The sequence below is a fragment of the Enoplosus armatus genome, chromosome 12 (assembly GCF_043641665.1).
Source record: "Enoplosus armatus isolate fEnoArm2 chromosome 12, fEnoArm2.hap1, whole genome shotgun sequence".
Taxonomy (NCBI): domain Eukaryota; kingdom Metazoa; phylum Chordata; class Actinopteri; order Centrarchiformes; family Enoplosidae; genus Enoplosus; species Enoplosus armatus.
This window is the reverse complement of record NC_092191.1, coordinates 597565-614594: the sequence shown is the minus strand read 5'-3', so window position 1 is coordinate 614594 and position 17030 is coordinate 597565. Positions and strand designations below refer to the sequence as shown.

At 44.8% G+C, this 17030-nt stretch overlaps 1 protein-coding gene across 1 annotated transcript in view; it reads left to right on the top strand.

Annotated features, from left to right (window-relative positions):
• Positions 1-869: 869 nt before the first annotated feature.
• ninl (ninein-like) overlaps positions 870-17030 on the top strand; it is a 29023-nt gene continuing 12862 nt past the window's right edge. The window contains exons 1-11 of the mRNA XM_070915759.1: positions 870-1052; positions 1888-1984; positions 3487-3680; positions 8540-8606; positions 9095-9103; positions 9138-9199; positions 9306-9452; positions 10422-10598; positions 12171-12307; positions 15644-15784; positions 16273-16447. Of these exons, the coding sequence (XP_070771860.1) occupies positions 870-1052; positions 1888-1984; positions 3487-3680; positions 8540-8606; positions 9095-9103; positions 9138-9199; positions 9306-9452; positions 10422-10598; positions 12171-12307; positions 15644-15784; positions 16273-16447 (1389 nt within the window). The remainder of the gene's footprint in view (positions 1053-1887; positions 1985-3486; positions 3681-8539; positions 8607-9094; positions 9104-9137; positions 9200-9305; positions 9453-10421; positions 10599-12170; positions 12308-15643; positions 15785-16272; positions 16448-17030) is intronic.

The window sequence follows — 17030 nt, the reverse complement described above, 5'->3', positions numbered from 1 at the left end:
TCAATGGACTTCTGCCACAGACAGAGTGTCTTGTGTCTGTCTTCAGTGGTCTCTTCTTCTTCCTGTAGAGTGTTCAGACTCTGAGGCGACTCATTCACATGTTTCCAGGGTCTCTGGTGCAGCTTGATAGCAGGAAATATTTCAGCCATCTCAAACATTATTGGTTGGTGAGGAAGAAATCCACCAGAGAAGAAGAAACAGAGAAGGGAGCCCCTGTTTACTTTTTATTGTATTATTCAAGTGTCTGAAAGCTTAGTGTAAAAGTTACGCAGTGTCAGCATGTGACAGCATATATGCTCCCAAAATCAACGATCACCAGATTAAAGGGATTAGAAAGACACACATTAAATAATGTTTATTGTTTAAGACTTTTCACAAATTGTGCTTTTTTTCTCAGTCAATCAAGTTTCTTTGTCACATTTTTCGTGAAATGCTGGATACTTTCACCTGTTCAGGTCCTAGAAAAATCCTTCCTATGAAATAACATGAGAAGGAAGAAGTCAGTGTTTGTTTGACCTGCTCACCTGTGACGTCCACGATGAGGTCATAAACTGAGACTTAGGGTCTCTTGATGTTGACCACCCAAAGACGTGGTGCTAGGTTGGAGGTTTAGTCAGCCCAGACACACTCGTCTCACCTCATTATCACCTCATTATCATCTCATCTCATTTATGTTCATTTAATCTAATTCATTTGATGTAACTTTGTCTGATTTTTCGTCTGTGTTGTTTTCCCTCTCTGTCATGTCATACTTTACATCACATTATATTATATCAGATCATGTATGAATAACCGCTCCGGTACATGTACTCAGTGTGTCCTGTGGTGTTGTCTCTCCAGGTGTTGGTGTTGCAGCGTGATGCGTTGGGATGGAGGAGGCGGAGCACAGCCGCTACGTCGCCCAGCTGAAGGCCGAGTTCGACAGCTGCGACACGACGGCCACCGGCTTCCTGGACCGAGACGAGCTGACGGTGCTCTGCCGAAAACTGCAGCTGGACGCTCACCTGCCGCTGCTGCTGGACACACTGCTGGGAGAACGCACCTACGCCAGGGTAACACACACACACACACACACACACACACACACACACACACACACACACATACTGCTGGGAGAACGCACCTACGCCAGGGTAACACACACACACACACACACACACACACACACACACACACACACACACACTGCTGGGAGAACGCACCTACGCCAGGGTAACACACACACACACACACACACACACACACACACACACACACACACACACTGCTGGGAGAACGCACCTACGCCAGGGTAACACACACACACACACACACACACACACACACTGCTGGGAGAACGCACCTACGCCAGGGTAACACACACACACACACACATACACACACACACACACACACTGCTGGGAGAACGCACCTACGCCAGGGTAATACACACACACACACACACACACACACACACACTGCTGGGAGAACGCACCTACGCCAGGGTAACACACACACACACACACACACACACTGCTGGGAGAACGCACCTACGCCAGGGTAACACACACACACACACACACACACACACACACACACACACACTGCTGGGAGAACGCACCTACGCCAGGGTAACACACACACACACACACACACACACACACATACTGCTGGGAGAACGCACCTACGCCAGGGTAACACACACACACACACGCACACACACACACTGCTGGGAGAACGCACCTACGCCAGGGTAACACACACACACACACACACACACACACACACACACACATACTGCTGGGAGAACGCACCTACGCCAGGGTAACAAACACACACACACACACACACACACACACACACACACACACTGCTGTACATGTTGTACATGTTGTGTTTGACCTTCAGGTGAACTTCGAGGAGTTTAAAGAAGGCTTCGTGGCCGTTCTGTCTCGCTCTCTGGACTTCAGCACCTCAGAGGATGACAGCAGCTACCTGGAGCCAGGTGAGACACAGGGGGTGGGGTGGGGTGGGGGGGGGTTTGTATCCTCAACGCTGCTAAAAGATTTTCTTGTCATCATTAAATCTCATGTTCAGACTGAAAGCAGCAGTGAACGTATCTACTAACAAGTACTGTGTGTGTCACAGCTGACAGATCTTCTTCTTCTTTTTATTATCATTATCATTATTATTATTATCAAAACTCATCAGTGAGCCTCACTGTTGTTTCCTTCATCACCATGAACACACACACTGTAGTTCATCTTGACTCACACACACACACCGTCCTGCTGCCACAAACACTCACTAGAGCTCCACATGTGGATTCATCCACTGCTGAAAATAGTCCCCAACAGATGCACTATTTCCTCCTGTTAGTTTGATAAATGTCTTGAGGAGGAAACATGAAATTATATATTTTTATATAATTTATAATATAAATTATATATTTATGTTTTTAAAGATTCACATCTTCAGTAGGAACCAATGGGCTGAGAGCCACACACAGGAAGTGAGACAGGTTGATGGTTTGAGTCTGAACATGATGTTTGATGATGAGAAGACTTATTTCTTCACAAACACTTCAGAATAATTGTTCTTGTTCAGATGGAGAAACTATGTATCGTGAGTGTTGCTGCACTGTAACAACACAGTATATATATATATATATATGTATATATATCCAGCAGTATAGCAGTCTGGGACAGCGGTCGACAGCGGTTGACAGTGGTTGTGGTGGCAGAGCTGCAGACATGGTGGATGTTGAGTGCTTATTACTCTGTTGTGCTGAAGCTATTTATGTATGTGTGTGAGTGTGTGTGCTGTTTGTTCCTCCTCCACCACCGCAACAGTAAAACACCAGGATTCAGTTTTGGGTGAATATTTGCAGTAGCCGTCTGATGTCACTGGAGGAACATTTTAACAACCATAAATGTGTGTTTTTCACACAGTTTAGCTCCTTAGCTGTCAGTCGGTTTGTGTTTTCAGGGAAACTGACGTTTGCTGTTGGACAATGTAAACGCTGCAGTGTGAATTAGTGGTACCTTGTGTGTTGTGTGCATGACACAATATTACAAACTTCACTCGTTCATTTGCGTTTTGAGCTGTGTACAAACACACACGAGGCGCTAAATACTATAAACACGTGAAGTAATGACAAAGTTGCAATGAATAAATAAATAAATAAATCTGCAGCATTAATGTTGAGTGTTGTGTACTTTGCTCAACTGTTCAACTCTCGAATGCATCATAGTGTGCAACACTAATGTAACTTTGATGAAGCAGGTTTCATGAAGATCGTTTAGTGTTATTTCCTGCCGTCCTCGGCTCCTGCAGGTCCAGAATAACCCGGCCTGTTAGTGCGGGCTGTGTTCTGAGCTCTGTGCTGGTCTCAGGCTCTTTAAAGTCCTTGTTCTGCTGCAGAGGATTCCAGTGTGACAGATTTTGGCTTCTTGTTCTGGCTGTGAGTCTGACTCTCTGTCTGTCTTCATGTCTTTGTCTCTCCAGTTGTTCCAGAGGAGGTGAAGCCAAAGTTCGTGAAGGGAACGAAGCGTTACGGCCGTCGCTCCCGTCCCGACAGTAAGCCTGATGCTGCTGACTCGGAGGACTCGCCGCCGTCCAGGACCGAGGCCACGGACTCGTCTCCGGCCGGCGTCCGCAGGGCCAAACTGAGACGATCCACGTCTCTGGAGAGTGTTGAGGTGAGACGGTTGGTTCATGTCCTCCTCCATCGTAGTATTAATTCCAAAAACATTCTTCCAGTTCCTTCTGTGAAAGAGGTGTGACATCGTTTAGAAAAGATGTAACTGCTGCTGCTTTTCTTTCTTTCTTTCTTTCTTTCTTTTCTTCTAGAAACAGGGAAAGTAAAACGTTTGCAGGCTGAAATGATGTCTTTTTTTTTTATAGTTTGATTGAGAACTCACTGAAGACAGTTTTATCCACTAAAAGCAGAATATTGCTAGAAACATCCAATCAGAGGGCTCCAGGTTCTGTTGCCGTTGATCTTTGTAGATAAATTCAGTTTTTGGATTTTGGTCCAATCTTGGATCAGTCATGACATCACTTCCTGTCTAGCCTCTGATCCTCGAGCTGCTGTGTCTCAATGCAGTTACCCAATGCAATGTTGCTGGTTGTGATACAGGAGTCGAAGCGTATTCTACGTGTTCATGCTCTGAGGATGATGATAATGTGACAGAAACCAGGAGGCTCCAGCTGAGTGTTAATAGATTCACACACACACACACACACACACACACACACCGGCCTCTGTGTGAATGAAGCTCATTGTGTGTTTTTGTGCTGCTGGATGAGAACCGAGGTTCGTCTCAAATATCCAGACGTGCTGAGATTCTGCAGTCAATGCCGTGAATACCTGAGGGGGGAGGAGGGGAGAGGAGGGAGGGAGGAGCCAGCTGGGGGAGGTTTGGTGGTTTTGGGGGCGTTGGAGGTTTTTCAGGAAGTGGGATTGTGAGGAATGTGGCTGCTGGCAGACGCTCTGCTCTGGTTTGGCTGCGGATCAAAGATGCATCGCTCTGTTTCTTTGTGACAGTTTTCACTTTTGGTTTTGTGGAAAAGAAGCTTCTCAGCTGCTCTTTAAAAACACAGTTTTCTCTGTGAGCTACCAGCTGGATTCATGCTGCTTCATCTAGCTTTTCTTTGTTGTTTTATTCCACTCTTTGCTGCTGTGTCAGACTCCACCTCTTCTTCTTCACCATGAGTGGTTGACAAAGGACAGTCGGGATCCTGATCAAGTTATTTTGGCCCTGATCCAGATCTGAACCTTTTAATATTGAGTATCTGCTGATACTGAGTCTGATCTGATACTTATATTCACCTGACACACCTTATTTTTCAGGAGCCACTTGATCCAAATACTGAAGGTCCTCATTTAAAACTGTTAAGTTTATAAGCTTGAATTATTGATCTGATATTAATGAAAGTTTAGCTGGAGAAACTGACGTGAGATCAGTTAGAGAGAATATCATTAATATTCGTTGATGAAATGCCTGATTAGTTTGCTTTGAATGCCATTTAATCGTGAACTGATTGTCTCAGCTCCTTGTGATCATTTGCTCCTTATTCCATGTGCTACAGGTAGGGGGTCAGGGGGCCTCTGTGTAAATTAACTCTCATTAAGGACCACTGATTCAGGTGACATGCAGCTACTGGTAGTGCTTCCTTACCAAACTCCATACACCAAATTGTTAGTTTTAGCTTTACATCAAAGCTGTTTCAGTTTTTGTACCTCGGTCTAAATGATCAGACTGATCCACAGCCTGAGAAGACAAGCTGTGGGGAAACAATGTCCTCCCCAGCAACAGTATCAGAAAAAGAAAACTCTTTGTGTCTCTCAGCTGTTTGCAGAAACACAGACTCAGAGGAGTGTTTCTGTTCGTTACGTCAGAGTGACTCCACTTTACTTTGTGTGTCTCTCTGGTTAAAATATTGAAGAGTTTTTATGTAACCCGGCTCCGTGCTGCCTGGAGATTAAATACTGTAACTCTCTCTCTCGCTCTCTGCTGCATGTGGGTGTCTCTCGTCCAGTTCATTTGGCTCCAGCAGCTGAAATCTCTAAATACTAAATACTTCTGCAGCATTTAGTCCGTTATATAAAGGGCTTAAAGAGACACACACACAGAGGCTGTTTACAGTGTGGAGGCTGTACTGTAGGGTTGTTTTTATGGCAGTATTTGTCCAGCTTTTTGGTCCAGAGTCAGTTCATGAAGTTTCCTGATCCGGCTGAAAGGATGGATGGATGGAGACAAAGAGAGATCAGAGGTGAAGCTCTGTGTTACTGAGACTCCAGATATAAAAAATAAAAAGTAAAATATATACATTTACAATATTTAAGCGAAAAGTTAAAGTAAAAAATATATACAATATCAATGTATATATACGTGTGTGTGTGTGTGTGTGTACTGCACTGGTGATGTACGTCACATTGGATAAAAAGGCTGCATACAGAAAAGGTTTGAAATTAAAACTCAGCACCTTCATGTGTGTCGGTGCCAGAGGACCAACAGTGTTAAATATTGAACAAAGTTGTGTAACCAAGAGTCCTCGATCTGTCTGCCAGTTTCTATTCAGTTTTGTTCATGCGCTAACTGATGATGATGATGATGATGATGATGATGATGTCCACCTGCGTCTTTTAGAGGTGTTGTGTTGTTTGTTATCTGCTCAGATGATGGTTGTATAGACGTTTTGTATTACATTTTTAAATAAATTCACTCTGAATCCTTTTATGTCTAAGATTATTTTGAAGAGCAAATTGTGTAAGAACTTTAATTTATCTTCATCTATTTCGCCTTCGATGACAAGATGAAAACAAAAGCAGTTGTTTCAGTAATTCAGTAATTTCATTTTATGTTCCTCGATCAAAAGGCTGGGTTACAGATACCAGAATGATCAGAGAATCAGTCCATTCGACTGTCATTCGGTACCACGAGTGATTCTTAAGCAGGTAATCTCACAATGTAGTAGGCCTCCTGAAACCTGGTTCTAAATAAGACCAGTGTGTGTGTGTGTGTGTGTGTGTGTGTGTGTGTGTGGTCCCTCCTCATGTCAGCTGGTGAACACAGTGTGACAGATGTAGGCTAACTGTGCTGGATGCTGCTGCAGCCAACGCTCTGACACTGACGGGTTAATAATTCATCTGCTGCTGCTGAATCTTTCACAGCAGCTTTAACCTCCTTCTCATACATCACTGACGCAACACACACAGCGACTACACACAGCTCCGCAGCCTGCATGTGAGTGTGACAGAGCTGTCTGCAGGAGGCGATGTGCTCGTCTACAGTGTGACAGGATGCAGGAATGTTTCCAGGCCACTGCTTCACATCACATAAAGGTAGTGAATGAGTGACATTGCAGGATGATGACGTGTTGTGCAGCGCTGTATGAGTTGATGTGATGAAGCACGTCTGTGCAGCAAACTGTAAACTTCTGTAAACCTCACAGAAGAAAGTGAGACTTTAGGACAGAATCTAAAGATGTTCCTGCATGAGTCCCATTGTGTTCCACGAGTGAGAGCAGTTATACAACACTGTTCAATATTTAATACTGATGTTCATTAATGGGGCTGTGTGTTTCCTCTGGGACACACTCTCACACACACTGAACACTCACAAAATATTTTTGGAAACTGAGTGAGTGTCATGTTTTCTGTCTGACTTCTGCAAACCGTGTGTGACTGTAAAAGTATCTGTTAGTATGTGAAGTCATTAAAATGAGCTCCAGCTGCAGCATTAAAGTGATGAACACATCAATAATTATAATCCAATAATATACAATAAGTATATTATGATGCTAATACTTTTGAACTTAAGTAAGATTTTGAATGCAGGAGTGTTTGTACACTGTGGTATTACTACTTTAATTGAGTAAAAGATCTGAGTACTTGAGTAATCTAGAAGCACGTAGGTCAAATGTTCATAAAAGAGATGCAGCGTCATCTTATTTTGATGATTTCTGTCTGATAATATTTGATCTGACTCTGATCGGAGGACCTCAGAGACCTGCTGGTGATGCAGGGCTGTCTGACCCTGCAGAGCTCTGTAAAGTGATCACAAGAACCTGGAACTGGATTCTGAATTTGATGGGACGTCAGTGAAGAGAAATAAAAGCTCTGTGTCACATGAGACCTTTTGGAGGACCTGGTCTGAAGCTCTGCAGCAGCAAATTGGACCACTTGTAAACGAGTTTGTGATGTTTCTCTGGACTGCATCAAACTGTTGACATGTTGATCCAGAGCCAGAGCCTGGTCCAGAGTGACACCTAGACGTGGTAGGGAGGATTCAACAGAAGAGCAAAGAGAACCGAGACCTTCATTACCTTAGAGACAAGACTGGATAACTAACTGTGGAGGCTGTGTTGAGTAATAATATTCACGTCACAAATGTCTTCATGTCTGTTGGTCACAAAACCAACTTACCACCAGCAGCTGGACTGCTGTGGAGCAGCTGGACTGCTGTGGAGCAGCAGGCCGTGGTGAATTGTGGGAAACATTTAGCTTTGAATACAAATAGACGTGTGCAGAGACGGTGGGATGATATTTTTCTGACGAGGAACAAACTTTGCTTCTGCCTGCCGAGTGCAAGTATGTTTACGACATGAAGTACAGAAAATCATTTCATGAGGACTAACAGAACTGAATCACCTGTTTCATTCCATTCAGAGGTGTTGAATCTGGTTTGAAATGTTGCTGTGATTCATTCTGGTGTGAGCGCAAAAGTCACAGGTTCAGTTTCCCACAAACGTCCTGACAGAGGAGGTTAACATGCTGAGCTCTTCAGCGTGACACACACACACACACACACAATATGTTCAGTCTAGCAGAAGTAATGGCCGCTGAGGAATTCCTTCTGTTGGGTCTGTTGGCACCACTGCGTGCGCACACACACACACACACACACACACACACACACACACACACACACTCTTTCATAACACTTCTGCTGTTAGTTCAGACTAGCTTAACGGGTGGTTAACACGCATACACAGACACACACACACACACACACACACACACACGTCATTGACCTCCATGTTTTCTCTGCAGAGCCTGAAGTCTGATGAGGAGACAGGAAGTCCGAAGGAGAACATCCAGCCGGACTTTCAGTCTAAAGGTACTCTCTGCTCTACTTTGTAACCTTTATGCTTCTTTGCCAGCAGAGTCAGTGTGAACACATTCACACAGCTTTAAATTTGGCTTCTCGTCGTATAAACATAGATTTACACAGTTAAATAGAAGTCCAGTGATCTGGCATTTCTCTTAAATAATAAGCAGACTTGTGAGAGTCAGATTAAAAACAGGAGGTGCAGATATCCTGACTTTTAGTCCCTAGAATGGATCAAACTGAATAACACTGGATCCTACATTACCCATAGTGTCTTTAATAGAGTTTAGATGTAGATGTAGATTTAGATGTAGATTTTATGAATTCTTTAATTATTGAGTTGTGTCGTTTCTGTTTTGCTGATTGTGAATGTTTCTTGTTCTCAGGTCTCTCTTGGAAAATATATCTTAATCTCAGACTGCCTGATCAAATAAAGATTTAAAAAAAGTGAAATGTTTTATGTGTGTTTTGCAGGTCCTCAGCAGGAGGAACTGGAGCTGGGGGTTGTTAGAGAAGGAGGAGGAGGAGGAGGAAGAGCAGGCGACGTCTGCGTCCTGACGGCAGTGTGTGATCACCTGGGCCTGCAGCAGCTCAACACAGAGGTAAGACTCCACCCAGCACCTGCAGGACGCCCACAAACACCGAAGCACAGAAAGACTGGAGGCAGTTTAATGTAATGTTTATGATCAGCTGTCAACATTAAAACAGGAGCTGGACGTGCTGCTCAGGAAGTTGGACACCGACCTGGACGGCAGAGTCAGCATCAGGGACTTCCAGAAGGTTCTGCGTGGCTCCGCCCCCGTCTCCTGCTCCACCCCTGTGCGATCAGCTGACCTGCAGAGGGCGCCACACAGGGTCAGACACTCACTGACATAATGTACCACCACACGTTCGCTTGCAGGAGAAACATTTATGTTAACCCTACAAAACCACATGAAACAGATGGTGACATAACATGGATTAAAACTTCACTTTAGATATGATGTTTGTGTTGAAGCCTCATAAACAACTGATGGTAACAGTGATTTTTTATGTTATTGTATGTTTTTCAAATCAAGTTTAGTTAGTTTAGTTATCAGTCAAATGATATCAGTTCCAATCAAACCAAACCATTCTGCTGACAGTAAAACCTACACTAACAAGCCAAAAGAGACTTAGACTTATAAAGAGACTTCCTCTTTATATTTGATTTAATTGAATTTGAAGAGAGTTTCTTAGTTTACGAGCAGCTCCTGAATGCAGCATCACCTTTCCACCAATAAGCAGAAGCTCCAATCAGGAGGCGCTGCTGCAGCTGACAGTCATCAGTCCAATCAGGTGCTGCAGGAGAACAGGTAGCTGTTCAGACAGACAGGTAGAAATTGTCATGTACTGCACGTCAGGTCTGATCTCAGGATGTGGTCTGTTAACGTGGGTGAGGACAGACAGGGTGGCCGCCTACACCCGGACCTCCTGCTACATTCAGGTGATTTAGAAGGTCTGAATGAAGCCTTTTCGTTTTGATCTAATGTGATGAACTCGGACCTGCAGAGTCTGTGTGAGTGTTGTGGGTCCAGTCAGGCCAACTGGCATTATGTGGACCTTCATGTCCTGAACTGGTGTTTCTGGGATGTTTGTCCCCAGACCTACATGGCTCTGAGTGAAAGTAGGCTAATCCGGATTAAATGTTCCAGGTTTATTAGGCCCCTGAGAGGTCTGTTCATTACTGCTGTTTTTAAGCTGCTTTGTCTGCCTGTTGTGTTGGACAGAACTCAGTTTATTCATCTTTACCTCCCAGGTCTGAATGTGGACTAACGTCTGACTGGTTTCTTGTTGTCCATGCAGTCTCAGACGGTGCCAGAGGAGCACTCGGCTCGCTCCACCTCGCCCTCCCTGCTGACGGCCACGGTGGGTCAGAGAGTCCTCAGCCGGCTGGACGAAGGCTCAGGATGCACCAGCCCCGAGAGGGTCATCGCCCTCTGGACCGAGGAGGGCATCAGGAACAGCCGGGACATCCTGCAGGTCAGTACAGACCAGGACCAGGTGTGTGGGCAAAGGGCTGTTTTATGGTGATATGGTTCATTTTTTTGTTTGTTTACTTACAATTTCTGTCTCTAATCAGTTTTGATAAAACTCTCAGACTCGTTTCAAACAGCAGAGAAACAAACCTGAGACTATTAGTCCTCTAATGGGTTTGAGGTCAGATTTGATCCGTGTGTGTTCCGACTCGGGTTGAGTTTGCTTGTTTTCAAATGTACGCTATTCATGAAGAAACTTGTCTCTTTCTCAGTGTGAGTTGCGTCCATGCATGTCTCCATTTTGGATCAAAACACCTGGATTGACTCGAACTCTTATCTGTTGTGACTTTTTTTCTTGGTTAAGATCAATGGACAAAACATTTGATATTCAAACGTTCGACGAGGTATGAAACAGAACTCAGATGTGTTTGTTGGATCAACAGAAACAGACAGCAGAACCCTCCTCTCATCCTCTCTGGTAGTTTCCTCGTCTCTTACTCCTCCTCCTCCTGGGATTTACAATAAAATAAACCACACTCTGTCTTTATCTCTCACTGAGCTTCAGCCAAACCACCTCGTCAGTCCTGTGGCTTTCGGCCGTGAGGTTCAGGGTTTCCCCAAACTGGAGCAGCTCCTCCTCATTCCTCTTTGATTCTGGAGGCTGAACAGAACCTCAGGTTTCATCTGTCCATCACATTCCTGGTAGAGAAGCAGCACAGCCTCTCAGTCTCTGCTGATTTCCATCGACAGAGGACAGGAAGTCAAGTTTGGATCTGTTGTGGGTCTCTGGTCACCCGTCGAGGAGATTCTGGTTCAGACAGGAGGAGGTGAAGGGTTTCATCTGTTAGCTGGAGAAGACTTTAATAGATGTATTTCAACATGTGGTGGAAAGTACATTTACTCAAGTACTGTACTTAAGTACAATTCTGAGGTACTTTACTCGAGTACTTTTTTGCTACTCTCTACTCTACTCTACATTGGAGGGAACTATTTTACTTTTTACTGCACTACATTGATACAAATATAATCAACTAATAAATGATTATGTATATTATGGCGTACGATAAAACTTTATTGATCAGAGGGGGAAATTCACAAACTACCCAGCAGAATATATAGTCATTAAAATGAGCTCCAGCTGCAACATTAAAGTGATGAACACATTAATGCATCGATAATAATAATCCAATAATATACATTATTCTACATAATGAGTAAGAATATTTTGAATGCAGGACTTTTACTTGTAACAGTGAAGTAAAGAGTACTGAGGAGTACTGGCTGTGGGTGACGGTGTCTCTGTGATGTATGAGCTGTAATCATCCAAACCAAGATTGGACTTGAGCGATTATTATCATTGGAGTTTAACAGACTCAGTTCAGTGAGACTAAAAGTCTGCAGCGTCGCTGTAACGTTCACTACACACCAGGAGAAACACACAGTTGGATGGGTTTGATCAGTAATGGTCATAATCACAAGGTGTTGAAGGAGAAAGACTTATCAAAAGTAAAACAGGAGAAATTAAAGTCCTGGTTCTCGCTGCAGGTGAAGTTAAATGTCTTATTTTTCCCTTCAGACTCTGGACTTCCCTCTGGAGGAGCGTCTCAGCCTGGCAGACCTGACTCTGGCCCTGGACAACGAGCTGCTGGTTGGCGGGAACGGCATCCACCAGGCGGCACTCATCTCCTACAAGAACGAGATCCAACACCTGCAGTAGGTTCAGGTCCTTCAGTCTGACAGAAGTCAGCTCGTCCTCGTCACAGCTCCACACTGTTTTATAATGTCATCTGAAATGGAGAGCGTCTCCACTAACGTCAGAAGAAATGATTACACTTGTGAAATATATGAAGGTTCAGAGAAAACAAGTAAAAGCTACATATTTAAAGTTTATCTAGTAACTAACTTAAAGCTCCCCGTGGAACCTTCAGCTCCAACAAACACATTTTTCCTTCCTCGAAACATTCGAAAAGCTGATTTAAAAAAAATATTTTATATCATTGTTTACATCCATGTTTTCTAGCTTGCAGTCGTTTTCTCCTTCATCTTTGACACGTTGCTGTGTTACCTCCAGCTGTAGATCAGTGGGAAACCGTGCGTCCTCACAATGGGGACCCACACATGAAAACTTTGCTCTGTAGCTCTACTAGAGATCAAAAGACTTTTTACAAGTTGGGGAAAGTTGAGACAAACGGGCCAGTCGTTCTCATTCAGGTGTGGAAGTGTGAGGACACTGCAGGTCGGACACCTGGAGCCAGAAGTAGAAACGACGTGTACGCAGAAAAACATAAACTGGAGAATGTGCAGTGAATACACAGCATGCACACCGATGTCCAGAGCCAGAAAGACACTTGATACAAAGTGAGAGATGTAACCTGACAGTAAATCACTGTTTCCTGAAGTCCTTACGTAGTTTGAACGGCTTGAAGTGGAGTTCTGGATCTGTCACCGGCCTGAACTACAAAGCAGCTCTGTTATTGGTGATGTGATATAGTTCGCTCTGTTTGTCTTCTGCTCTCACTGTTGTCTGGTTTGCATCACCTCAGGCAGTAGCTAGCTAGACGAGCTGAATGTTATTGGGTTTGAATGTCGACCACAATATATTGATCACACTCTAGTGTCATTACACCCAGCTGACTACAGGATGGATCCATGGCTGAGCTGTTTGCTAATGGGACTAAGTTCTGTTTTGGCTGTAAGTCACAGGTTTGGACTTGTTGGAGGTTTTTTATTCTTTTGATGGAGCTAGGCTAGCAGTTTCCCCCTACTTCCAGTCTTTGTGCAAAGCTAGGCTAACAGAGATGAAACTGATATCCATCTGAAACATGTGGCTCTGGAGAAGACGGAGAACAAGAGTAGTTATCTAAAGTGGACTGGACTACTGGTGCACGTTCAGGGTGTATGTTTCTACTGAGACCATCAGACCCTGGTTTGTTGACACACAGTGGTTTCCTGTCAGATCCACTGACCATCAACACAAACCGGTCAGCAGCTGCTGGGTCAGCTGCAGCCTGGAGTTCAAAGGTCGAGTCCACATCAAATCAACTTTTCTCTGTGTGGTTAAAAAAAAAACAATGCTGTGTTTTACAACCACAGTTGAGTCTCTCTAGATGAGCTGGTCAGTCACCGGTATCGGATCGGTTGTACTGGTTGCCATTTATTTTCAGGTACACTATATGGCCTCTATAGGCAGTATATGGCCAGAAGTATGTGGACAGCAGAACACTCCAGCTATATGTGATAGTTGAACATAGATTCCAAAACTTTTCTGTGTGGGGACAGGGCTGTCCATATACTTTTGGCCATATCATGTATTGTATTTCTAACTGGAAGAGCTCCCCCTGCTGGAGGGGAACTGTGTCTGCAGTAAAGTGAGTTCAAGGATTCATCTGGAGTTTGAATCCAAACATGTAACACGTCATCATGTGAACAAAGAGTCCACCGTGATGTTGATGATGTTCCTCGTGTTTTCACCACAGCAGAGCCTGAAATCTGTAAAGTGCTGCTCAAAGAGATTCAACAGCAGGCTGAAGAGGTGTCTCACTGCTCTGTGGTGGAGCGTTTCAGCCTGCTTCACCTCACAGAGAGATCACATAGTGTGGCTTTCCACTACATGTAAAACATAAATAAATGCCACATGCTTCTTATGCCCATTTGAAGTGCAGGAAAACAAAATGCCACGTGCCACTGTAAAAAAACTCAGGCTAATAAATCACAGCCACATGGCAGGTTGTGTTGCAGCAGGTTACAGCAGGTCACAGCAGGTCACAGCAGGTGACAGGTGGTTACAGCAGGTCACAGCAGGTCACAGCAGGTCACAGCAGGTCACAGCTGGTCACAGCTGGTCACAGGTGGTTACAGCAGGTTACAGCAGGTCACAGGTGGTTACAGCAGGTCACAGGTGGTTACAGAAGGTCACAGGTGGTTACAGCAGGTCACAGGTGGTTACAGCAGGTCACAGGTGGTTACAGCAGGTCACAGCAGGTCACAGGTGGTTACAGCAGGTTACAGCAGGTCACAGGTGGTCACAGCAGGTCACAGGTGGTTACAGCAGGTTACAGCAGGTCACAGGTGGTTACAGCAGGTCACAGGTGGTTACAGCAGGTCACAGGTGGTTACAGCAGGTTACAGCAGGTGACAGGTGGTTACAGCAGGTTACAGCAGGTCACAGCAGGTCACAGCAGGTCACAGGTGGTCACAGCAGGTCACAGGTGGTTACAGCAGGTTACAGCAGGTCACAGGTGGTGACAGGTGGTTACAGCAGGTCACAGGTGGTCACAGGTGGTCACAGGTGGTTACAGGTGGTTACAGGTGGTTACAGGTGGTTACAGGTGGTTACAGGTGGTTACAGCAGGTCACAGCAGGTCACAGCAGGTCACAGCAGGTGACAGGTGGTTACAGCAGGTCACAGGTGGTTACAGGTGGTTACAGCAGGTCACAGGTGGTTACAGCAGGTCACAGCAGGTCACAGGTGGTTACAGCAGGTCACAGGTGGTTACAGCAGGTCACAGGTGGTTACAGCAGGTCACAGCAGGTCACAGCAGGTCACAGCAGGTCACAGCAGGTCACAGCAGGTCACAGCAGGTCACAGCAGGTCACAGGTGGTTACAGGTGGTTACAGGTGGTTACAGGTGGTTACAGGTGGTCACAGCAGGTCACAGCAGGTCACAGCAGGTCACAGCAGGTCACAGCAGGTGACAGCAGGTGACAGCAGGTGACAGGTGGTTACAGGTGGTGACAGGTGGTGACAGGTGGTGACAGGTGGTGACAGGTGGTGACAGGTGGTCACAGCAGGTCACAGCAGGTCACAGCAGGTCACAGCAGGTCACAGCAGGTCACAGCTGGTCACAGGTGGTTACAGCAGGTCACAGCAGGTCACAGGTGGTTACAGCAGGCCACAGCAGGTCACAGGTGGTTACAGGTGGTAACAGACTTGAAGCTTTGAACCAAAAGAGAAACAAATCTTTTCAGCTTGATGTTAAATTAAACTAAAACAGATCAGTGAAGCTGTGAAGGAGCGACATATTTAACTGTGTGTGTGTGTGTGTGTAGGTTGGTGGCAGAGCAGGCCTGCAGGGAGCGGGACAAGGTGAAGGCAGACCTGGACCAGGCTGATCAGAGGAACCTGCAACTGGTCAGAGAGGTGGACGACCGCCACGCCAGCATGGAGGCGCTCAACCAGAGCAGGATCAGGTCAGACATTCAGATTTATGTTCTGAACGATATGAGGGAAATATTTCATCGACTCCATATATACAAAATCAGTTTGTCCCAGGCATGATTAAACTTATTTCTACATGGAAAGAAAAATAAAAGGGTTATGTGGCTAGTCAGCTCAAATTTGAGATGTTGCATTAGTGTCTATACTGGATATTATTACTCTTCAAAACTAGTTTGACAATCAAATAGGCATCATATTTATTGATAACAGCTGCATAGTTGTCCATGTATGGTAATAAAGTCACATCTGCCTGACAGCCCCATGATCCTGTTTACATCTCTATCTATGCTTTAGCTGCTGGAGCTAACGTTAGCTTCACAGACAACAAATAACCTCAAATGTGCCTCAGATATTGATCCTGGAGTCGTTATGCTAACATAAAAATCACCAACCACCAAAAAGTGAAAGATGTGTTAGCGACTCAGACTGTGGTGTTGACGAGCCGCTCTGTGATTGGCAGGGACCTGGAACAGGACTTCCGTGATAGGCTGATGGCTCTGCGCAGTCAGTCGGAGCAGGAGAGCGAGGCTCTGCTGCAGCAGGTGGAGAGAGAGCGCAGCACGCTGCAGGACGAGCTGCAGCTGCTCCGAGGGCAGGAGGCGGAGCTACAGGAGGAGCTCTGCAGCGCCACTCAGGTGTGTACGCATCACTCACCTGCACAAGTCCTACAGGTCACATTAGTTTTATTGTGTGTTAAATTTAGTTAAACTTCCTGTTTGTATTTGTTTTTGTTTGTTTCAACCACTGCTCCTAAATGAGTTTCAGTTTTTTCCTTTTTATTTATGATGTAGTTTTTCTTGTTTTGTAACTTAAGATAAAATGAAACATGGGTCCTTTAGGTGTTTTATAGTACACATTCATACCACGTACTGTATCCTCCCCAATACACACTGTATCCACATATTTACATATCCCATAATTTGGTCAAACCTTGTGCAGGGGAATAAATATATACAAAACATAAATCAATACAGAGTGAAACTGGAAATTCTCTTCTAATCTTCTCCGTTGAGGGAAAACATCCAAACACAGTCAGTTGTTATATTTATGTCCATTTTAAAATAGGCCAGACTCAAAATATGTAAATTCAACTTTGGAGCAGGAGCTGCTGAGAGTTTGATAAAATGGATAAAAATGTGTTGATGTTCCACACAGAGAATGAATCCATCAGTGTGAACAGAAATACAAATATTGAAGTATTCAAATGTGTTTTGTTGT